We start from the raw sequence: 21,468 nt of genomic DNA, 5'->3' as shown, positions 1-21,468 counted from the left end.
GCTTTTGCTTTCCCTGTTAAACTGTCTTTGTCTCAGCCCACGAATTCTCTCACTATTACTCTTCTGATTCTGTCCCCCATCCCACGAGGGAGGGGGAATAAGTGAGCGGCTGCATGGTGCCGAGTTGCCAGCTGGGGTTAAACCACGGCACAGGCTGAGGGGTTTTTATGGTTATGCTTTGTTAGATGTGGATTTTTGTTTGAAGCTTCCTAAGCATCATCTGTTTGTTTTGAGTTATCCAACATGAAAAGATAGCAGTTTTGCAGCAATCAAGACAGTTTTCAGATGCTTTTTTTGGACTCTGATAATTGAAAATCAGCTTTGTTTCAGCACTTCAAAATCAGCTTTGATTGTGGAATGGTGGCTTTGCTATCTCTTTGAAATGGTTTTGAAATAATAAAGTTCTGCATGTGACATCATTATTAAATACCTTACTGAAGTAACAGGGATGAGGAAAGTTGATCTCGGAATAACTCCGTTCCACTTCATATTATTTTTACAAGCTGTTTATTTTCTGTAAGAAAATTACATTTAGTTATATTTTAAATCTTTTAATGTAATTTTCTTCCCACTCTTCAAGGAGTGTAGCCCAGCCAGATGTATTATGGAGTGCCCAGTCAATCTAGGTTCTATACAGTATATGGAAATAATGCAACATGTGCAATGAAAAATAAACATTTCTCTTGTAGTGGTGAAAAGATAAGCAGTCACTTTGCTTCATTCAACAGAAATACTGTTGTAATTACAAAAAGGTGTCTGAAGGAGCTTTTGCCCAAAGGTCCAGTAAGAAACCCTACATAGCTGTAAACTGTAAGAGGAGCACTGGGAAGCTATAGACAACTTCATGTTTGTCTTCACAGAAAAGATGTTCTTCAGGGAAGCATTAATGCACACTACTTCTTGCTTTTCTATGGCCCCTCCCTAGGGTATGCTTCTACTCTGCATTTTGTGCCATTCCTTTTTTCATCACAAGGAGTTTCATAATTTCAGTAAGTAATTATTTTATGCCCTTCACATGGAAAATGCTGTTGTAGCCTTGAAAGAATGAACCGAGAGCCTGGCTGACCAACAGAGGTTTTCTGTATTTCAGAGAGTCAAGGTAAAGCTGAGAAACAAACTCTTCAGGCATTTCTTTAACCAGTTAATGGAGAAATATAAAAAATTACAAACATTTTTAATAGAGGTACTCCTTTTAGTTAAAAAAAAAAAAAAGTGTCATTGCTGGTAAATTCCAAACTGACACAAACTGCTGCTTTCCGTATTTGTGCTTACACAGAATAGACTTAAACCCCAAATCTCTATTGCACTTTTTTACTCTGATATCCCATGATGTGAGGTCCCTTCCAACCCTTGTGATTCTGTGATTCTATGATTCTGTGAAGACTACAGGTGCCACAAAAGCTGTAGAAAGCAATGCTCTTTTTGGATCTAAGTGAGCTGCTCACTTTATGAGCCTTGTGATTTACTTTTGAGTTGGGCTACGGGCCAGAATTATACTAGGCATATAATGAGGACATTTTTTTTAGCATTCAGAACTTTGAATTTGTTCCCTGGCTAAGCTACAAATGCTGGTCAATAGATTCATTCTAATGTAAGATCTTATTGTGCTGGTCCTATCTTTTTACTCCATTGTTTCTCATTGATTAAGCAGCTCTTGCATTTTACAATAATGTAATAATACAATCCAAAGTGCCTCAGGAGGCCTTCATATGAAACTTCATATGAAAGGCGATGAACAAGCTTACTTTGATTCATATTTATTTTCTTTTTCATTTATAAGTGATTTTCTGCATTCAGCCTGTGTTTCTCTTTCCTGTTCATATACAGAAAGTTTTTAGAAGATTGTTCAAATAAGCCTCTTACACAATTAGAATCCTGCCCTTGGTGGCTGCCATTCTCAAGCAGCACATCCTCTGCTGATTGCATTATTGTTCTCCCTCCAGTCACTCAGTGATAGATCAGTTTATTCATACCAAATCTTCCATTAAGGCCTAGTTCTGCTAATTTACAAATTTATTTGTATTCGTCTTATCGATTATAAAACTGCAGTCAGTATATAAACTGTATAAGCAGGAAAGCTCAGGCCCCTCTTGTGGTCCAGGACAGACTATTATAACCAGAATTTATTAATCCATTAGCTGAAGAAAATACAGGTTGGTTTAAAATGGCTATGCTTTTCCATCATGTGCAAAGTCTTTATCTCTGTCATAAAAGGGAGCATAATCTTACCCTGTATGCAAGTAGAATATGAAGTCAGAAGACAGAATTCCATTCCCATACATGCAGAATTAACTGGAGATTCCTATAAACAGTTTATTCGTCCTTCTCTGCTATTGCTGTACTCCATGCCTTTAGTGGTGGGCCACATGATAAAACAGTGTCCCCTGACTATCAGACATATTTCTAAGAAAAGGAGAGGAAAAAAGTAGTTCCAAGTCCTCTCCAGTCATAAACTTCCATTATATTTAAGGCTTGACAGAATTATGAGTTCATCTAATATGATCTCCTGAGCATCAGAACCCATTAAATATCACCCAGATACATGGAGCCCAATTATTTTAATTAGACAAGAGCACTTCAGTCGTCAAGAGACTAAACTGTAGTGTGCCACAGGCATAGACCAAAATAGACAAAGATATCATCAAAGCCTGAGGCTCTTGCAATAACAAGGAATTTCTAGGTGAGAAGTGCCCCCCAAATTCCTGGAGATGGTATGTAGCTCCTCCACCAACTTTGGTGAGAGGAAAATTTGACTTCTTCAGATTTGGTGATCAGTTTAATACTGCCCTGAGTATGAGAGTATGATATACTCAACGGGAACCTAAGGAAAGGAATCACAGTTGGCTAGAGAAGGTACTTTTTTTGGAGCTGTTTTTCTAAGTCTATGTGCTAAAATCAATTTACAGTAAGCTGTGGATATTTTAAATCATGCACTTTTTTTTTTTTTTGCTTTTCATCTACTGTAAAATGTCATTCTTCTCTTTCCACAGGTGAAGAAATTTGAAGCCCAGGTAGCTTCAGGTCTGGAATCCGAATATTGAATGAGTGACAAAGTCGAGTCTTTGGTATTGCTAATACAAAAATCCCTAGCACCCTTTCAGGGGACTGTTTGATCTAGCAGTTTACAAGGACTAGGATTTAGTTGATAAATCCTAAAATCAACTACCAATGTGATTTTAAAATCAACTCCTATTTTACTTCAGCCCTTGATTTAAAATGGGTCTCACATGCTTGCAATTTTAGCTCATTTCTATTTCAGACAAATTGGTAAAATTGGGACCATTTATCTTCTGCAAAACATTGGTTTACAAATGCCAGTCTGAGCTGGTTTACATTCATAGAGACAAGTTTTATCCTCTCTAGTTCCTAGGTCCGAGTGTCCAGCTTTGACTTATCTTTACAAGGAAGACCTTGATTTTATCCTAGTTTTCTCTAATACAATTTCTCTGACTCAAATACAGCTTTATTCTGCTATCTGTGTTCTCATGTTAGATTACAGAGACCAGCAGCCTCCATTCCTTTATCAGGTAACTACCTCTTTTCTCTACTGCCTCACTCCTTTTTTTCTCAGACTACATATGACAGATTTTAAATGGTGAACTACTAGGTAAGCCACAGAATAATAAATCAAGCCAAAACACTGAAGGCACTACACATTCAATATAACATTTGCAATGTGCATGTACAAAAGCCATTTTCCAGATGCCTGCATGATGCAGAAATCAGGGAAAAGATATACCCCACTTAAATTAAGGGATACAGAATTTGATCACATAATGTGAGGCTTCCCGTAATATTCCGTACATGTAGCAGCCCAAAATAATGAAGTTTCTAGCTCAGTTAAAGTTGAAGAGACTCACATGTTGTTGTCTAACATTATTTTACCAGCTAGTTCTCAGTGATTATGGAAGTAAAGGAAAAAAAACATTTATTCGTCTACCTGTTGAACCAAGCACAAGTAATTGATTTGCTCTCCTTATAAAAAGTATTTGTTTTGCTTTTGCTAGTCCTATGAACTAATGTGTTCCATGTTATTAAAAATGGAAACATTCTCTAGATTGTTTTATCCACTCACTGCTGACAGCTGAGTTTCATATAAGTCACCAGATGAATGAATTGCAGCATTGTAAGATATTGGCAATGGAAATAACGTACCCTGACAGCAACACATAGCTTGTTAATTGTACAGTGCTATTCTGGGGTAAACGTTTTATTAAAACATCAACATTCTACCACATCTTAAAAAGTCCCAAGTTTTTACCATTCATTTTAAACCACATAAAACATTATCAGAAAAAAACCTACAAATCCAAAAAGAATTTTGGTCAGCCTGAGAAAGCCTGTCATATTTTAGCAGTGAAACAACTTGCTTAGCTACTGAAGCATAATGTGTCAACAAGATGGAATTCCACTTTCTAAAGCCTAGAGTGCCCACTCAGTAGAAGAGAGCAATACATGATTACTGCTTAGAGCTTATGGTGCAATGCTAGCAACTCAGCATTTAGCAATAATAGCAAATGTCTCTCTCATTTTCATTCCCCTTGAAAAAAATCCCTATATATTATTGTGAAACACTCCTGCTGCGAGTTCGTTTCTTAATCTCAGCAATATCTTCAGCTATTACCTTATCCATGGTAATACCTTTCTGGTGAATTTTCTTAAAAGCAAAGATTTAATGACATATGGAACAAGGACAGATACCTGAAATGTAATAACAAAGAGTAACCCTTCAATTTTACTACAGGTGCTAGGTATCAGCTATCTCCTATTTCCATTTTACTGTTTCACAAATGACATAAAGGTCTCAAGGTCTTTTCATTTTTGAATTATTCCTCTGTTTTTCAAAAACATGGAGCCTCTTATTTCTGCTCCTGCTTCAACTTTCATTCCCATCTTAAAACTGAGACAAAAATTCAGATCATTGTGCACACAGCCCTTCTTCACCCATGACCTTTTATTCATCCGATTATAAAATTAAAAAGATTTTTTTCAGTGCAAATATCTTCAAAGATTGTCTTGAATTACCACTACTCATCTTGACTATCTTTATATCTTCAAGTATTTTAAAAGTGGCCTATTTTCTCTTTACATACATTCAAGGTTTTCCTGGTACTGCTAATGAAGAAGCAAAGCATGCCTTGAACCAAACATTTATACCTACATCTCTGTTTGAAAATAAACTCTTTTAGGTTAGTCAAACTTTCAAGCATTTTGATCAGGCAATATATATGGAACAATGTGCCAAAACCAGACACAAGAGGAATAGAAATTGCACAAAGAAAGTACATGCTGATCATTACAACACACTGCATTAGGGCTGAACTTTACAACAAAAGACTTATAACTGCCAGATGGGGAAACTGCTTTTTGCTTCTAGACTGGGGTACATTTACAAGCTATTATGCAATTTCATATATATGAATTAGTTCTGAACCAGTACTTGAAAGCTAGTTCCAGTCCCAGAGGATGTGTAAGTGCATGCACATAGCACTCCAACAGAGATACAAACCTCTAAAATAAACAACCCCACTCCAGAAGTTTAGAAGGACACACCCAACTATCAAAATCATAATTTGAATTATCAAACCTAAGTGAATAGGAACTTGTTGCTTGGAATTTTTATAATTCAGATTTGTCTCCTCAAAACAAACTATTTTTCCATATTATTCAGGGTTTGCCTACATGAATCTTACTGTACTTAACAAAGACATCGCTGAAGATGAAACATGAATGCTAGGAAATGCATAAGCAGGAGATAATTAATACAAAAAAGAGCTTTGCAAACAACAGGAATGTGTATCGCACTTCTTGTGTAACTATTTTAGAGTGTCCTCTATTCTATTAAGCTTTCTGAAAAGGCAGACAATTATTAATTCTACAAATATGCTGCAATTGCTTTTGACATGTGCTTCCTTAGACATGGAAGAAGAATGCAAGAAGAAATCAATAGGAAAAAATTGCTGGGAAGAGTGAAATTGCCTTAGGGATTTTGTTCTATGTAATACAATGGCCTAGGAATGCTATTTCTAAGGAAGACATGGTATATTTATCTATTGATTTTTCAGAGACCTCTTGCAGTCTGCAGCCTTAAAATTTCACCTGTCCTAGAAGGGAACACATCTTTTGTGAAATCTTGATGTTCTTCAATGGCATTATGCTAACAGAACAGTAAATAGATGTAAAAAAGGTGAAATAACCCTCAATTTTGTGCAGGGCTATAAAACTCCCTTTATCATTGCACATTTAATATGCTACGGTTGAGTACTCACTTGTGGACTGGATTTTCACATTAGGGGATCTGAATGAAGGACCAGAAAAACATCAATTATGACATCTTGTTCCTAAGACCATTTAAATTGTCGACCAGACTTTAAGATAGTTTAGAGTGGTCTTAGGACCTCCATGAACCTGGCTATTGCATCAAAAGTCAGGTGTCCTAGCAAGGGGTTATCAAACCACAAAGTATCTCTGGAAATGCATTCTTCTTGCTTATATAGACTATGCTAGGAATGAGTAAACTCAAGGGGAGAAGACTGACAGAGGTTCTGCCCCCGATCTCCTATCTCACCTATCTCAGCCCATCCCAAGGGACAGGTCAACTGATATTGCATGCCGCAAAACTTTTATACGGTTGTGGAGCAAGGGCTGCGATGTAATCACACGTTAGTCAGGTATCAACCCACTGAAAGATATTGACAGTGGATGTTTTGCAAGACAGATGAGCTGTATGTGTACAAACCAAGGCATACTTTTTAATAAAAAAGTAGTATAGTCCCTTTTGAAACTCCATTCTAACCTGCTTTTAACTCCAACCTTTTCTTTAATATGTAGGAAATAATATGACAGTATAATATAAAACAAGACAAAGATGTTTTATTCATAGAGCTTTTGCGTGCCTTGATTACCACAGCTTTTCCTATACCCAGGGCAGCTGGTACAATATGTACTGTCTTCTATGTTTTGTTGCTGTTTTCTTGTATTAAATATGTCAAAATTTTATATCTGAGCAATAAAAGTTAGTAACATAGGTCTGAAGCACAGTAATGAAGGTAGAACAACAGTGTATAATGGTAATATCTTGGTAAATCAATTAATATGTTTATGGCTAATGATAAAAAATATGAAAGATAGGCAAAAGTGAGGACAATCAGTGGTACCACAACATGGCTTTGGGTGAGGACTATTCATAACCATTAAAAAGATATCTGCATGCTACTTTTCAAGTAAAAATAAATCTCTCTTCTTGTCCTGTTTCTTTGCCTGAAAGCCTCAATAGATAGCAGTGTCTGACCGCAGAGGGTACATATGAGGATAATTAAATTTAAATCTCTCTCCTCATCTTTTTGGTACAGTTCTATCTAGATATTTTCCAGGCTGTTTCTGGGCCCCACATATTGCTGTTTCCAAATTTCCTGAGACAAAGCAAAATCCACCATCTTCAAATTCCCCAAAGGCCCTTTTAGAGACTTAAGAGCACTCTTCTTGGAGACTCACGTTTAGCTTTGACACCGATAGCAATGACTTTGCAAAAAGAGATTCTAGTTCCTCATTTCACATACCAGAGAAAGAAACTGAGGAAGGCAAAATATCTGTATCTTAGCCTCAGTCAGTTACCTGTTCACTTTTCAATGCTCTTTCAGATTTTGTTGGAGTCCTCACATGTTTGGGACTGCCTCACACAGTTTTCTCTCTGGATAATGGAATATTTATTCTGCTTCAGTCTCTGGTGGCCAGCTTATTCTGTTTGTTCCTCCTGCCTCTCCATTTCTAAAATGGCTGCTTAAAACCCTTTTCATTTACTGTCTTGACTTTCTCTTGAAAACCTAGCCCTCCTCCCTCCCTTCATCCATCTCATCAGTTAATCAAAATCCCCATCTACTTGACAGTTGTTAGCTACCCTTATACTGCAGTTCAGACCTGAACAATCAGTTTTACTGTGCAGTAGACAACTATTTCTCTACAAGGGCTTTTGGATGAATAACAGACCTCTGATGTTAGATGTAACTTCTGCTGCAAACAATATGTTATCAATTCCGAACTTTACCCAAAGACCTCTGTCACATACCCCAAAAGAGATTCTACATACCTAAAGTACAGCTTAAAGGATGACCCTTTCTCAGAATCTGTAACAGAACAGGGTGAAAACATGTGCCTTTGAATCTTCCTTTGCACCATGACAAATGATAACCTCAAGGAAGGTTTGCCGCAGAATGTTTCCTGTGGTAAGGGTGCTAGCACTGAAGTCAGCTGCCGGTGAGAAAGCTGGCTGAAGGTAAGGATATTCATAGAGGATATCCAGATTCATGTTGCCTTCCTTATTTCTTTGCTTACCAGCTTCAACAAGGAATATGTTTCTAAATGTATTGGGTTTACATGGCAAGGTTTTGGTAGTAGAGGGGAGGCTATAGGGGTGGCTTCTGTGAGAAGCTGCTTGAAGCTTTCCCTGTGTCCAATACAGCCAATGCCAGCTGGCTTCTAAGGCAGACCTGCCACTAGCCAAGGCCAAACAAATCAGCAATGGTGGTAGTGCCTCTGGGATAACATATTTTAAGGGAAAAAACCCTGCTGCAGAAGAGTACCTGGAGAGAGGGAAGTGAGAGGATGTGAGAGAAAACAGCCCTGCAGGCACCAAGGTCAGTGAAGAAGGAGGGGGAGGAGGTGTTCCAGGCGCCAGAGCTGAGATTCCCCTGCAAGCCCGCAGTGAAGACTGTGGTGAGGCAGGCTGTCCCCCTGCAGCCCATGGAGGCCCACCATGGAGCAGATCTCCACCTGCATCCCAGGGAGGACTACACACGGAGCAGGTGGGTGCCCAAAGGAGGCTGTGACCCCCTGGGAAGCCCACACTGGAGCAGGGTCCTGGCAGGATCTGTGGACCTGTGGAGAGAGGAGCCCAGGCTGGAGCAGGTTTGCTGGCCGGGCTGGTGACCCTGCGGGGGACCCACGCAGGAGCAGTCTGGTCCTGAAGGACTGCACCCCATGGAAATTATGGACCCATGCTGGAGCAGTTTATGAGTGTGAGGAGTCCTCCCCCTGAGGAGGAAGGAGCGGCAGAGACAGCGTGTGATGGACTGACCCCAACCCCCATTCCCCATCCCCCTGTGCTACTGCAGGAGAAGAGGTAGAGAAAATCAGGAATAAAATTAAGCCTGGGAAGAAGGGAGGGGCGGGGCGAAGGTGTTTTAAGATTATGGGGGTTTTTATCTACTCTGATTTGATTGGTAATAAATTAAAATAATTTCACTAAGTTGAGTCTGTTTTGCCTATGACAGTAACGGGTGAACAACCTCTCCCTGTCCTTATCTCGACCCACGAGACTTTCAATATATTTTTCTCTCCCCTGTCCAGCTGAGGAGGGGAGTGATAGAGTGGCTTGGTGGCACCTGGCATCCAGCCAAGGTTAACCCAGCACACTGACCTAAGCTGTACAGGTAAGTAGTGCAAGGCATCTTTCACTACCTTTATTGGGATGGACAAAAGGGATATTCCTCATCTAGGGCCTTTGTTTGAGCTTGTAAATCATTGTGTACGCTCATCAGAGAACCCAGACCTCTGAAGTGGATGTCCCTGGATTCCATAAAGAAGAGTGGAAGGCCTTCACACTAGAAAAGGCCAGGTTTTATCTGGGAAAAAAAGCACCATAGTTTAACTTTATTAATAGAAAACACTCAAAGTGACTACAGAAAACTGAATAGAAATAAATAGCTTTCCTAACTGAGCTAGTGTCCTTGCAGGTGGGTCCTTACCTTCAGCCAGCTTTCTTACCAGCAGCTGACTTCAGTGCTAGCACCCTTATCACGGGAAACATTCTGCGACAAATCTTCCTTGAGGTTATCATTTGTCATGGTGCAAAGAAAGATTCAAAGACACATGTTTTCACCCTGTTCTGTTACAGATTCTGAGAAAGGGTCTTAATGTTACCAAAATTTGGCTCTTGCTTCTCATTTCAGCCTCAGTGAATTGTACCCCTTAATGTTCAAGACGCCACATAATCCAAAACAAAGAGTGAGGTTAAACCCAAAGCTGCAGATCTGGTCACTAGCAAGCACAGCACCAAGTCCTTAAAAGGAAACAGAGCAGTTTGCTAAACCAGGCAATACATCAATCCTTTATGCTATCTACACTTTATTTAGAGGGCATTTGCAGATTCAGAATGATGATGAATGAAGCTGCAAAACACAGTTTGATTTTCATCAGTTCAAGGCAGAGAGCAGAGTAAAAATTATTTGTGATTTTATCTTTTTTAAGCAATCCTTAATAGTTAATCCAGAGGCATTTCTTATTGTTTACTCAGCCTTGTTTCTTATTACTTTCCCACCTTCTGCTTTATTTTATAGCCCTATGTCTGCTCAGTGAGTCCGGGGAGTGCTCTGTTTTACATGCACCACTGCATGGACAGATAGGAAGTTTTACCAAGGTCGACAGATGCTAACCTACTCACAGAAGACAAGTTACTGCAACTTCCTACTTCGGCAAACAATTATTCTTTCATGGTATCAGTTTGGGCAACATCAAAACTGCAATAAAAAGTGCATTTTCCACAAGACAGACAACAGCAAGAGCATGATAATATTTTACAAATATAGGTATTTTCTCTTCTCTCATAGCCTGCGTGGAATTCAGTAATAACACCAACCAGGGGAAGAGTCACTTAGTACAAACATCCGTTAGTCACTCTAACCTGACATTTAATAGGTTGTTTTATATAGATATTTCTCTCTACATATTTCTACTTCCCCCAAAGCTTGGTTCTTGTAAGGTACCTGTTGTTACTACTGCCCAAAAAAATCACTGATCCATACGATCTGACCTCTTAGCAAAAATATTTTCAAGTGTCATCTGGTTTTTGTTTTCCAGAAATCCGCCATTAGTTGTGCATTCCCCCTGCTTAAAAGCAATTCTTATGAGAAAACTAAAATATTTCTGTATTTCTTTTCATCATGTATCTTACAATGCATAAGCAATGTTACTGCAGTATCACAGACTGGTCATTCTCTCCTTTTTCTATGACTTATAAAGAAAGCTGGTGTTAATAATAATGAATGGTTTGCTTAAGATCCTGCTTGTTTTTTTCTGAGTGCTAGGAGAAGAAATTCAAAGCACATTTGGATTGTCATTTGCACAGCTCAATTTCTTACTGTAACTACTCAGCAACTTCTTAAACCAAATAAAGCAAAGAATTCTGGAGTGGATGTAGGCTACACGATGAAGTCATCATTCCTAAACCATGGTGCTATATTTAAATTGTATATTGAACTGCAGTAGCCCACTTTGGTATGAAGGGCAATTCAGAGCCACTGATGGAAAAGGAAAAAAACATTTCCCGTCTTATTCTAACAGTGTACAATATCAATTGTTTCCCACACCACTAGTAGGAAAATGTATATTCTTACCCCACAGCCTATTCCGGTGCCTGGTTCACATACAATTTTCCTCACACCTGGTTCAGGAAGCAAACCCGCTCCACAGCCAGGAGTTGGACACAGCACTCCTCCCATCTGCAGCACGCACTCCTCCGCCCCATAGAGCTGATAGCGGCTGTACTACAATACAACAAACCGGTGTTAAATTTCCAACAGCACACAAAAGAACCTCCACAAACTTTGAGCTTGAATCTATCCCACATAATCAAGTCAACCATCCTAATGTCTCACCTGCTAAGTTTGGGTTATTTGTCAAAAGTCTAAAACTTTGCAATGTCATTAAATAGGGCGTCACTCCACTCCAACTCACATCATATGCATCATTTTTTGACTTACAGCTATCATTTTCACCACCAGAAAATTGTGGGGGATATTAAAATCAAGAAAACAGCAGACTGTTTCTGTAAGTAACCTCAAGAACTCTTATATTGCTATAAAAAATTACCATAAACATCATAAATACAGTCCAACAACAGATACTGATAAATGCTTTATACAGATTGAAAAGAAACCCACAAAACCCCCCAAGGATCTGTAGGTAGAAGTACAGTATAATGTTTTAGAGCTAAAGGTTTGTAAAAATTACCTAGCCAACTTTATTTTCAAAATAAATTTCTCTGATAATAATAATTCTCTGATATATGTTTATTTCAATGCTAAATGCCGTTTTTTTCCAGGAAATGTTCTTAGTTTTTGCAGTTTTCATCTAGTTCCATCCCGATAGCCTAAAAGGCTATGGGAATGCCTCAATTTTAATGATGGTGGCACTGACACACAGCAATATTAAATAACATTCTCACTGTATCCTCACTGACAAAAACGCCCACTGTAAAATGACTGATGCCACTGCAATAACTTTCCCTGGTCTAACCTACCCTGCTTTCAGACAGAGCTAAGCTGAGCAAGTACAAATCATGCTGCGTACATGTAAATCACATCCACTATAAAGTTCTGCGTTGGTGCAGTTCCACGCTAGTGGCTGTACAACCTGTGTAAACCAGGCTTCAGATCCCCCTATAAATCTGGCCTACTGTAGAGTGAAATAAATGAAAGCATTTGGTCCTAACAGCCCCAAAGAAAAAAGGAAAATCCAAAAGGCCAAAGAAGAAGGGAGTAGTATGAATTTTCTCTGCAAGCAGAATGACTTTATGGCGTGCTAAAGGAACAAAACAGAGCTTTATGTTAGAGCACTCACAAGAGTATCTAGTGCTTCATAAACTTTGGTCCCATAACTGCTCATGAAAATCCTGTTTCCTTTTCTTTGGGGGGATAACAAACAAAAAAATTCTCTCCCCAATCTGAAATCAAAGAAATCCCACATGGAAAACTGAAGCAATAGGACCAAAACCTCATACACAAAGGATACAAAGAAGAATTTCAAATTACAAAGACAGAGGCTCCACTTCACATTTTCTGCCTACATTTAAGAAGATTCTTCTGCAAATGTTGCCATAACAGGTCATGTTACACTGTCTTTTTAAAAATAGTATGCATCTTCTTAAAACACTCTAATGCATAGGCATAAAAGTGTTGCATCCCAGGAAAAAAAAAGTTTACCAAACTGAAAATATCCACGTTTATCAATTAAAAAAAAAAAATCCAAGCAAACTCCCCTACAAAAGAAAAGCAAAATCCAGAAGGAAAGAAAGCCATCAAAAGATCATTGAGTGTGTGAACGGCAGCCAAAAATCCTGAATTAAGGATCTTGGATCTGGAAGACACCAGTATTTTGAGAAGTGTATAAGACATGGCTGCAAAGTCTCCTTGAATGCAGGGGCTCAACAAGTCAGCTGGTGTTTTTCTATGTTATTATTATGCTCAAACTGAGAGTAATGGCATAAATATTTAATGTTGGACTCTGTCAATTTTCAGTAAAGTTTGTGATCCTTGCACTAAATACATGCTGAGTGCTCTGAGTTGCTCTGCTGGCCTTTGACAGAAATATGCGTAATCACAGCTGCAAAACTCTCTGCTGACCTGATTTTTCTTCAGGGCAGAGACTGGACCTGAAGGTGAGGAGGGCAATTGTCTTACCCCGTTAAGAGGGAACATTGTGCTGGATGTGGGGCTGTTAGCAGCTTCTCATTACAGAGGCAAACACCAGTGACACAGGAGCTGAGATTCTGTCAGCATTAGCATTATAAATTCTCAGCTGAAAGAAAGGATATGCTTTCCAGTCATTAACATAGCATAAAAGGGCATGGAGAGAGTCCTCCTGTCTCCTCTCCTTTTTTTTTTTTTTGATACACAAAAATGGAAGATAGGTAAAATGGGAATCAATCTGCATTGTTAGAGGAAGTTGCAGAAAGGAAATGTCCAGTCCACCTGCTGGCAAGGTGGACAAAGATGTCGTATTCTGTCCAACAAATTCAACATTTTATACTTGTTCAGCACAGGACTGATGCCAAATCAGTCCAGCACTCTCATCAGTGATTTTCACACTATAAAAGCCAAACAAATTATCAATTTGAAGACAGGAAAGATCCTACTACATGCTTGCATATCTTGGCATCTAGTTACCAGTTTTTACCTTCAGAGTCCAGACGCATTTATAAGACATAGTTTTCCAATTTCTTTTCCTTGTGCCTGTACACTAGCTCACTTAAAGCCCAGCAACCAACTAAAACACGTAGTAGCAGAACGTACACACGTTTGCTGCCGTAACACAGTTGTACATAACATAAGGATTTATATGCTGCATTCTGTAGCCTGAAACAAAACTAGTCGCTTTACATTAAGGATGCATTTATAAAAGGCTTGTAAAGGACAAAACCCCTCATGAATTATTAATTAACTATTTGCATATAGTGACAGATTATATCTATTAGAGGCCTTTTCTCCTATATACCACAGCCATACATAGCACACAGTACTGATGCAATCAACATGCTTAAAACAAGTCAATTTTCAAAAGCCCTTTAATGCCTTTGGACCCTGTGATGTGTTTTTGATCACATGTCTGGATATTTAAGGATATTCCAGCAACCACCACTGGTTTACTTTACCTCTTATTCTCACCTGGAGATTTAAAGTAGGATTCCTTTTAGTTTGGATTTCTCCAGTGATGATGCCTACAGTTGCACTGGTTGCTTAGACTCCCCTTATAATTAACAGGAGAATTAGGATGCAATTCATCTTTTCTCTTCTAGATGTGTGCATTAGCACGAGAAGAACTGAGCCCTGGAGTGCCCTGTTCTATTATCTATAAAGAGAGATGAGGCAATTTGCTAGATACTAACACCTGAAATGAGGTGACTCCCACAATAGGTGCTTCGGTTCAAATAATTCTGCTCCTAAGTCACCTGGCCTACGCTATTTTTGAAACCAAGATTTGGGTACCTAAATAGCTTAGACTGTGAACCACCTCACAATTTTAGCTCTTCAAATAAACTCTAACCTAAATGACTCATATGGGCTCCAAATATATTGAATGAGAAGAAACAAGATCCCAAGTAGGGAATTTGTGCTGACTTACATGCGATGTCTAAGATAGGTAGGATGAATCACCCTGTGGAAGTGCTATAGTTGAAGCTAAGAAAACTAAGGCTAGAAAACTAACATGTAACGAGCTGTCATTAAAAGATGAACTTAACTCTTCTGTACATTAAAAATATTTCATAATATCTATTACTCAATTATTATCAGTGTGCCTCCTATTTAGAGATGCACTCATCATGTGTAAAACAGTTCTGCAAGCTACAAGGAGGAAAAATATCTCCAATTATTTTTAGGAAAAACCTCTTACAAAGTTTAATATGGGGAACTTGACTGAACTGGCATCCATGGCACCTGATTTCAACTCCTGGCAGTAGCACAGCCTTCCTGTGGTTTTCACGTAAGTTACTTAATCTATGCTTCTCATCAGTTCCCCATTTGCAAAGAGGAAGAATGATACTTGCTGATTTCACTGTAGTGTTAAGAGGCAAAATCCATTAATAGTCATGAGGACATCAAATACTATGGTAATGGGGGCATAAAATTACACAAAAATCACCAGCCATCTACTGCTGCTAGAAATCAGCTTTTGAGCAAAACACGTCAGGCATTTATATGCTACTCTAATAAGGCCCTCAAAATACAGGTAGGTAAATAGTTGCTGGATTCATCATAGAACCATGTATTTCAATGCTTATTTGAAAAAAAAAAAAGTCCTGAAAAATATGATTTACTCCAAACCATGAGTGCTAAGACAGATAAAGGTATATGAACAAGGTAGCCATAAAACATTCCCATTTTTTTTTCTCTGAAAACTGCATCCTGTTGTAAACTTTTCCCTCAGTTTGTGAATTGTCCCAGTCAACTCAAATCTGTACTTTTCATGGAATAAAATTTTGAGCAGAAAAAATTCCCAGCTCTACTTATGGTATTTTAACCATAACATGAAATTCTTTCATGCAATCTTTCCTCATTAAGACTTGTCAGGGCCTTTAGAAGTGATTTTTATAAATGATTATAAATTATCATATGACATAGACACAGAGGCTGGATAATTGTAACCATTTATTCCCTGCTCCCCACTTTGAGAATGGGATGGTTTCCCTTGAGCCTTAGAATGGTACTGGATTTTCAGCCAGTGGAAATTCAATCATTTGATGTTGTAAAACAAGGGTAATACAAATGAAATAATTGGGCTGGAAAAGGAATAAAACAGGTTTAACTATGGACTGCAGTCTTTTCAGTTACATTGAGATTCAGATACTAAGACAAAACTGAAATGCACCTTGATGCACAAAACTCTTGCAAAATGTACTTTGTGAACACAGTGATTCCTTGACATGTTATTTAAATTGCAAGTTATACTTTAATATCATAGAAACATAGAAAGGTTTGGGTCGGAAGGGACCTTAAAAGATCATCTATTCCAATGTCCCCTGCCACGGCACGTGGGCCTTGTTCTACTTTAATTTTGCCTTTATACTTTGGGCACAGTTTTCTTTATTTTCCATTTTTCCTCACACCTAAAAGCATCTGCTCAGTAGTAGCCTTGCAGGGAACTTTGGACAAAAGTTTAACACTAGATGTAAAGCCAAAATTTCTAATCTTTGAGAGGTAATTTGATTACTTGCTTCTTTTAACTGCATGTAACAGTCTCAGAGGAAAGAAAATCTACTTTCTGGAGTCAGATTGTTTTTACTGCTCCTATAAATCAAATAACCATCTGTGTGTTTCAAAATTAGATTGTGGAGGCTATTAGCCCATAATGTAGACTAAGCACTTTATTTATACATATTATACACATACAAAAATAAAAAGAATTAGTTCCATAATGTAATTAGGCAACTTAAAGGACAAACCCGTTAGTACTCATTGGACTAGTAAAAATACTTAGAAAAGAGACATCTAAAATATAGATTAAAAAGGAATGGACTGACATGGCTTTCCATGGAGCACCCTTAGTTTATTTTTCCTGAAATACTGGGCTCCTTTGCTGGCCAGTGGTAGGATGGGAAGAGCAAGTTCAGAGCATCTTGTCCTTCTTCTTCTCACAGGAGCACCACACAGGAGACCAGAAAGGGAGCCACCTACTAGAGGGCTGGATTATGCCTGACTTTGGAGAGTCACACAAAATTGGGTAAGGCAATCTCAAGAAAATACTTAGCTAAGAAACCTTTGACAGGACCAATGCAACACAATTCATGGATGAATTTAAACTGGAGTAAAAAGGGGGAAGAAAGGAAAGATTGCAGCTTGCAGAATGATATAAAAGAAAGCACAAAGCTAGGAGTATGAAAATAGAAAATAAAGAATACTGAGAAGACAGGACACCGGAGCAGTCTGTATTGGAAATCAAACTGAATATAGGCATCTTATTGATGCAATGAAGAAAGTGGACTAAGCACAGTGTATGGCTTGGCACCATATTTACAAACTATTGAAGTTTGTGATCTACCAGCAGGTATTTATGGGATCAGTCTGAATAGACTGAATGCTGGAGAGAAATATTCAGTTCCTTCCAACACTTGTGGAGCTCAAATCCACATTCCTTTCTCCCCTACAGGTAACAACCACCAAGGCTGTAACTGATGCAAGGAAATCTTTTCAGCTGATGCTGTTGTAAATTGTACAACTGAGATTCACTGAAGTAGATACTGGCTCCCAGGAACTCCACTTCTCAGGTCACAAGAGTGAATATATGCATGTTCCATGAAAGCAGATCAAAGCCATCCAAGGGAAGGAAGAAGTCGTATCTTCTACATCCACCTGAGACCCTAAACACTGGGGTTCAAATCCTCTCTCTGAATTTAATAAAAGCTGGGTGTAAAAGGATTTCTCTACTTTAAGAAGTACTCAAGTTTCTCATTGATAGTTGTTACAGAGATGTAAACAAATGGAAATTCGGGTTCTACACAAAATGACATATTTTTTTTGTTTTGACAGGAAAAGAATATCCTTTAAATTAGTTTTGATGACAAGTACTTTCTCCTTTCTTTCTCCCCATTTTTTATTTCAGCTGTTGAACCAAAAATAAATTACCTTTACTTGTCTAGCGCACAGACAATTTAAAAAAGGAGTAAGAAAGTAGAGATGCCCTGCCTATGACAAGAACTCAAGAAGAGTAAAGTTCTGACAATCCAGGAGAGACAAAGCTGGGGAACGCACATGGGTTCCCATTTCCTCTGAAGTCAGGGAAGAAGGCAGTTAGGAGACACTCAAAGCATATATAGCATGGGAAGAAAAGAGAAGCACCGCTCTGGTCATATGAAATTGCAAGAGTGTAAAGTTTGTTCTGTAGTTCCAGCTTTAAAAAAAAAGTTGTGTACAGTAGCTCAATTTTAGACAGAAAGCTATGGGATGGTGATGACAAATTCAAAAGGTGAGTCAAATGAGACAGATATCAGATATTAGACAGAAAAGTGGAAGAAACTGAGAGATGCATGTAGGTATTACTCACATTGAGTAGTAGCTGAAGCCAGGAGACTGGGTTGGAAAGCAGAGAGCTGTAAAGAAGTATACTAGTAAAGATACAGATTTCAGAATACTATCCAAATAGCTTTGGTTTAGTAATTATGAACTGGAGAAATTATTCAGTGAATTTTTTTCTTTTTTTTTTAACTGCATGTGAATTATTGAGAGGCAACTTACATTTTTTCTAAGTGCAGTTATCAAAAATCTTGACCCACAAATATTTCAGAAGCACTTTGTTGATCATATTTGACAGTTTCCTCCACTAAACTCAGCTGATTAATTAGAATTGTCATATGACATTCCTTTTGCCTGAATGGGTAAAATTATATAATTTAGTTTAAGACTGACTTTATATTAATATTCTGTAAGACATATACTTAAAAAAAAATCCCTCTAGCAAGTATTGCAAGCAAAAAAAAAATCAAAAGGACATTTCCCTTGCCTCACACATGTATTGTATACAAATTCCTTTAAAGCCTCAATTAATGTTAAATTATTTCTGCCCAAACTGTGTTCTTTTAATACTATATTTCCCTATCTCCTAAAGTTACAACTCACAGCAAAACCTAGTACAAGCCCACACCACCTTTGAACAGCATAGGGATGTGCATCTGCAGATTTTCAAAACAGAGTATTCCTTTGCATAAGTTTTCCCCAACTGGCAAGGAAATGTGAAAAAAAAAAAAGTGTCCCCATTCAGGCTTGCTCAGATTCCAGGGATATAAACACCCACAACATTTCTAAAGAAAAAGTGAGCAGTGTTATGAGTTGCAGTAGCAGCTGATAGGAAAGATCTGTTAAAACTGATCATTCCCCTGTCAAAATATCAAGAAACTGGCCAATACATTCTGCAAAGTTGTCAGAGCAGATGATATAGCAGAGAAGCGTGGCTATACATTACTTAGCTGCTTCTTTTCCTGCCACTAGCATGTCAATCTGCTTCATCTCTGCTGTGACCTGTTGGGGGCACTCAGGTATAGCAGCAGATTGCTCTTGCCTTATTTGTTTTCCTTCCAGCCTTCAGATGTAGCTGCTATTTTATTCATGAATCACAATATTCCATTTAAACAATTAAACAAGATTTTTTTTATCACTTTGGGGAGAAGAGGGAAGTTTCTCAGAGAGTCATTAGGGAGACTCCACAACAGTTCAGTGCAAGTCATCTTGCTATGGTGGTACATTGTGGTGTTTAGGTCTGAATTAAAGTGTTCTCTCTGCTGTCTCTGGCACTGGCTTGTTGAATTACCTGCCATCCACTGTATTTGGACAGAGCCCGTATTTAGGGCATCCTTAACATATTTTTGTAAGCAGCTTGTACTATCAGCACTTGTAGAATCATTTGCATTTACTTGCAGAGACAGCCAGCCTGACAGGGCAAATAGCTACTGCTGGAGACTAACTTTCTGATACTGTGCTATTTTTCAATAGCTCCCCAGTTAATAAATCTTTCATCCTAATCCTGAGTGTATCTCAGGTACCTATGAAGCAAAGCAGATAGGCAGCAGGTGGGACTGCATCCATTATGCTAGGGGAAAATGAGGGATTATGAACAGTGAGATCAAATTGCAAGAAAAAGCTCAACGGAGCTAAGGAGAACTAGAAAGCTTCAGGTTCTACCCTTCCCGGGGCTGCATGTCCAGGAGAGTCTCTTTGCCTTGTACAGACCTTTACGCACTGGGAGAGTCTGTGAAAAGGAGGTCCAAAACAAACCAGTCAAAGCTGCTTTGGGGGACTTTTCTAGGTCAGACTCTCTGGCACCTTCTCAAAGGGTGAAGTATCAAGTGCGGTAGCAATCTGTTGCTAAATGTATTTGCGTTCCATATTAAGCCAATTACTCTGGAAGCTGGTTGTATGTGGTAAATTCGGTATCCACAATGAATATCATGAAACCAGGGAAACTTGGACTCTTCTATTTCACCACACAGACTATGATTTCCTCTTTCCATAAAGTCTAAAACCAATTCCCTCTTTAAAAACTATCTTGTTGCCACCAACTAAATCTTAAAAGAGAGACTTTCCATTTAGAATAAATTTCCCATAATGTACATTCCTGAGAGAATAGAAGACATGGGAGTTTTACATGTCTGAGAGACTGCTGAGATGTTTGAGTATTTGGACAACTGTTTTATTATCATAGAACTCCTTTTAGGAAAAACTAGATTAATCAGCAACTCTTCACACTTCAAGTTGAACACAAAGCCTTTTTTTTCTCAGCATTAGTTTTCCTTCAATGCTTACATTTAGATAAAGAAACATTTTATTTGGATAGATAGATAGACAGGCAGACACATGCTTTTGAGTGTTTTGATCCTGCAAGCCGCTCAAAACCTTTCTCTCTCAATGACATCAATAAAAATTATATATGGTCAGTATTTACAGGAAAAAAATACTCGGTGAACAAAAAGTAGAGACCAGGGTTTTGTATTAGAAGAGTTGCTTGATTTTAATTTGACTGAGATTTGGTTGAGTGGTGGAGAGAGTTGATGAAGCAGACTTCTCTAAGGCATTTGTCTTGTTGCCGCCTGGCATTTTGCGTAAGTATCTAGAGTGATACAAAATTAACATGCCATACATTAAGAGGATGAAAACTTAGCTATCTGGCATATCTAAAATATAATTGTAAATGGGCAATCATTATTAAGCAGGTGTGCTTTCAAAAAGGTCCTGAAGGTATTGATTCTCGGCCTTATGCCACCTAAAATTTTTATCAATGACTTGGAAGAAAACTAGAACATAGAACATCAGTGATGAAGTCTGTAACAATTTGAGAAGAGGAAGTAATGAACATGTAACATGGACAGTTAAGTTCATGCTACAGGGGTATCTGAACGGTCAGTAAACTGTTTTTGAGCAAACAACTTACTTTTCAGCACAGTCACTTGTAAAGTTATTTTTCTAGGAACAAACCATTACCCACAATTGCCGAATGGGATTTCTGTCTGGGAAGCAGTGTGATGGATCACAAGCTGAATCTGACCTGTGTCCATCCATGTCCAAAAGCACTAAGGCACCTCCCAAACAAATAAATAGAAATCTCTAGAAGGGAAATTATATTGCTTATTGAGCAGCCACTGGTTTAACTGGAACCCACAGGTTCCTGTTGGAATGCCCACTTCAAACTGAAAGGTTCCTTCATTCTGTC

General features: G+C 38.4%; 1 protein-coding gene across 1 annotated transcript in view; it reads right to left on the bottom strand.

The window, feature by feature from the left end:
* LOC104132542 (E3 ubiquitin-protein ligase parkin-like) overlaps positions 1–21,468 on the bottom strand; it is a gene marked incomplete at its 5' end in the record, with an annotated part of 127,989 nt that overhangs the window by 103,685 nt on the left and 2,836 nt on the right. Inside the window, one exon of the mRNA XM_009645845.1 lies at positions 11,391–11,540. Within this exon, the coding sequence (XP_009644140.1) occupies positions 11,391–11,540 (150 nt within the window). The remainder of the gene's footprint in view (positions 1–11,390; positions 11,541–21,468) is intronic.

Source organism: Egretta garzetta, unplaced genomic scaffold, assembly GCF_000687185.1.
Source record: "Egretta garzetta isolate BGI_Z169 unplaced genomic scaffold, ASM68718v1 scaffold911, whole genome shotgun sequence".
In the NCBI taxonomy this organism is placed as follows: Eukaryota; Metazoa; Chordata; class Aves; order Pelecaniformes; family Ardeidae; genus Egretta; species Egretta garzetta.
The sequence above is the reverse complement of the archived record's forward strand: the minus strand, read 5'-3'. Positions and strand labels throughout refer to the sequence as shown.